Below are 3983 nucleotides of genomic sequence, written 5' to 3'. Positions count from 1 at the left end.
CCGTCTCCCACCCCCAAGGACGTATGCCAAGATTCAAACAATGCATGGGAAATTCCATCTTAGAAATCAGTGGTTCTCGGCCTGTGGGTTGTGCAACCCTCTTGCACATCAGATTTCCTGCATGTCAGATATTTACGTTCTGATTCATAACGGTAGCAAACGGAGAGTTATGATCTTATGGTTTGGGGTGGGGGTGGGTCACCGCAACTTGAGGAGTCGTATTCAAGGGTCGCAGTGTTAGGAAGGCGGAGAACCTCTGTTACTGATGTATATGCACATATATCTCACTATATAGAGATAGGATTTGGATAGGGTTTATGGACACATATGGGGGGAATAACTATACATTTTCCTGATGTAAATCTCATCTTGTCAGGGTGGAAGTGGGTGTTCTTGCCAATGGTTCTCCTGTCCCGTGTCTCTCATAAGCTCCCTGTGACATGCCAAATATCGTTATGGGGAATAAAGAACTGACACTTCTATTAACATTTCACCCAGGGTAGACAAAAAGTAGCTTTTAGTCTCTTCATAAGGAACGCAAAATAGAAGAGATACCCAAGGGGGTGGGGACCAGACTTTGTCCCATCTGTGTTTCCTGTTCCTGCCTGAACTTCAATTAGTTCCCAAATTAATGAGCACACTGTGGAAACAGCCGAGAAATGATTGAGCATTAATTATTCGAACGGTCTCAGCACAGACAAGGATCCACCTCCACCACAGAGATGATTTCAATGCTATGGTTTTAATGTTTTATAGTTGCCTTGAAAAATTTTAATGTTCTTGTTAGAGATTTTTTTTTATTTTAATATTTCCCTTGATGAGCCGAAGAAACGAGTCTCTTAACAGTAAGACGGCGTATTTTCTCTACCCGTGGGAAGCACACACCAGGGCGCGTTCTCATGTCTCATCCTGACTGGGGAATTAGCGTTAGGAGGAAAATTAGGAGCAGGTTCAGAGCGGTGGAGGGATTGGACAGGACGCGCCGCAAGAGCTGAGCATCTTCCCAGAGTTCTCTTAGTGTATGTATATATATATTATTGCTTTAAAGCATCTCTTCCAAATAACTGAAATCTGCCTGCTATCAAGTTAATTTAAAAACACCTCACCTCCAGTCTCTTTCAGAACATATTTTTAAAGATTATGAATGTGATGGATCGTTGGTATAAAAATCTGGGGACATGTAAAAACCGCGAGAGTAGGAATAAAAATTACTTATATTTATACCGCCTGGAAATGATGACTATGTTTGACTGTATTTCTTCCTAGTGTTTAGACACACACACACACACACACACACACACACACACACACACGTCTTCTGGACTCACCATGACACATATGGCATGCACACACACATACACTCACATACATAGATAAGATTGTTATTTAAAGCTTTAATAATGTCAATCCTGCCTGCTTTATGTGAATAAGTGACAACCAAGATTAAATGTTAATATGTCATATACGTGTGTCTGCTGTTTGTAGGTTGTAAGCATGCCATACATGTATGCATGCTGTTTGCAGTTTATAAGCATGTTATACATGTATGTCTGCCATTTATAGGTTGTAAACATGCCACACGTGTGTCTGCTGTTTGTAGGTTATAAACATGCCATACACATGTGTGTGCTGTTTGTAGGTTGTAAACATGCTATACATGGATGTGTGCTGTTTGTAGGGTGTAAACATGCCATACACGTGTGTATGCTGTCTGTCGGTTCTAAGCGTGTAAACATACCATACAAGTGTGTGTGCTGCTTATTGGTTCTAAGTGTGGAAACATGCCATTCATGTGTCTGCAGGTTGGGCTCTTGGGAGTCCAAATGCTGTGGACACACGACTCGGAAGAGGCTTTAAATAACGCCAAGGATGACAGGAAAATCATGCAAATCACCAACCAGAAGTTTCTGGACATTCTAAACACCCTCATCAGCCAGACGACGCATGACCTGAGCAAGTTTGACCGAGTGAAGTTTGAAACTTTGATCACAATCCACGTGCACCAGAGAGATATCTTTGATGACTTGGTAGAGTTTCCTGCCCCCCCGACACCCCGCCCTCGTGCCCCACCCCCATGCCTCGTTGTAATTTAGTCCAGTACCTATCACCGAGCAGTTACATGCTGCTCGGAATGTTGGACTTCCATGCGCTCACCTTACACGTGGGGCTTCTTACACTGTCTACACCTGTGTAGGTGGAGTGGGCGCTTCCAGCAAGATGGGTGTATCTTAATTCATTAGTCTTTACAAGACATTTGGTTTCTTTCCTTTCTTTTTCTTTCTTCTTTTTTCTTTTTGCTGTTTTTTTTTTTTAAAGATTTATTTATTTTATGTATGTGAGTATACTGTAGCTGTACAGATGGTTGTGAGCCTTCATATGGTTGTTGGGAATTAAACTGAGAGCCTTCGGAAGAGCAGTCCGTGCTCTTAACCGCTGAGCCATCTCACCCGCTTACAATATCTTAGGGTTTTACTGCTGTGAACAGACACCATGACCATGGCAACTCTTATAAAGGGCGACATTTAATTGGGGCTGGCTTACAGGTTCAGAGGTTCAGTCCATTATCATCAAGGTGGGAACATGGCAGCATCCAGGCAGGCATGGTGCAGGAGGAGCTGAGAGTTCTACATCTTCATCTGAAGGTTGCTAGAAGATTGGCTTCCAGGCAGCTAGGATGGGGGTCTTAAAGCCCACGCCTACAGTGACACACCTATTCTAACAAAGCCACACCTCCTAATAGTGCCACTCCCTGGGCTGAACATATACAAGCCATCACTCAAGGAAGCCACTCAAAGAAATATTGCCTACTTCCAAATGCAACATGCCTCTCCGACTCTTTCTATTCAGGTAGAAAGACTATTCTGAAGCCGTGGAACTTTGTACAGGGTTTTACAGTTTAGGTACCAATTACTTTTAAAAAACAGACTTACCAAACACACACACACACACACACACACACACACACCAGAACAAAACTCTGACAGAATTGAAGCTAGACAAACAATGATCTTTCAGTACAGTATAAACTTTAGAAAAGAGCCTTAGAAAATGTACTATTGGACAAGAAAAGACAGGCTACAGGCAAAGGACACAGGAGCTCTAAAAAGAGGATATAAAGCCATTTTCCCCCCTTGAAAGTGGGGAACCAATTGATTTGTTAAAAATTAATTGCTCTACTCAACAAATGCTCAAGGGTAGGACCTAGTTGAGTCGGGACAGGTCATGAGCTGTGGTGGACCTGTTGGGAAAGAGGGGACTTGAAGCTGAGCAGAGACAAGCCTTACCAGACGTACATGGCTGTTGTCCCATTGTCAGCATCTAGGAGAACTTGATTTGGCCAAGAGTTTGTAGGGAGGGAGTTTGTGAGGGAGTTCCATTCTCCTTGGAAATAGGATGCTAATTACAGCTGTGGCCAAGTTCTTCTAAAGCCAGAACCCACGTGTCCCTCAGTTTCTTTCCCTGTTGTTAGGATTGAAACGGACAAAACTCAGCTCAGGGGAGACTTGGTTTGGGCTCATGGTTCAAGGCTCAGCCCATCATTCCAAGGCCGTCAAGGCCATAGCAACTTGAGGCAGCTGGTTGGGTCACACCCACAAGCAGGAAGCCCAAGACCACGAGTCGTGTTGCTGCTTAGCTCCTGTATCTGCTGCTTTTCTGTTTCTGCAATCAAATACCACTGCCAGGAGCAAGTTAAGGACCAAAGCGTTTATTTCAGTTTATGGTTAGAGTGCATGAAGGCAGGGATGGCGGTAGGGGCAGGAAGCTGGCCAAGTACATTTTGTCCCAATGCAGGAAGCAGGGGAGTGGGGGAAGGGAGGAAGGGAGGGAGGGAGGGAGAGACAGAGATGAAGATAGAGATAGACAGACAGAGACAGAGAAAGAGACAGAGAGATAGAGAGACAGAAAGACAGAGACAGACAGAGAAAGACAGACGGAGAGAGACAGACAGAGACAGAGAAAGACAGAGACAGAGAGAGACAGAG

General features: G+C 44.1%; 1 protein-coding gene across 5 annotated transcripts in view; it reads left to right on the top strand.

Annotated features, from left to right (window-relative positions):
* Positions 1-3983, top strand: part of Dnah8 (dynein axonemal heavy chain 8) — a 253949-nt gene that overhangs the window by 100484 nt on the left and 149482 nt on the right. For all 5 annotated transcript variants that reach the window (XM_031346761.1, XM_031346760.1, XM_031346759.1 and 2 more), the window contains one exon: positions 1803-2027. In XM_031346761.1, the coding sequence (XP_031202621.1) occupies positions 1803-2027 (225 nt within the window). The remainder of the gene's footprint in view (positions 1-1802; positions 2028-3983) is intronic.

This window comes from Mastomys coucha, unplaced genomic scaffold, assembly GCF_008632895.1.
Source record: "Mastomys coucha isolate ucsf_1 unplaced genomic scaffold, UCSF_Mcou_1 pScaffold3, whole genome shotgun sequence".
NCBI lineage: Eukaryota > Metazoa > Chordata > Mammalia > Rodentia > Muridae > Mastomys > Mastomys coucha.
This window is presented reverse-complemented; position numbering and strand designations above follow the sequence as displayed.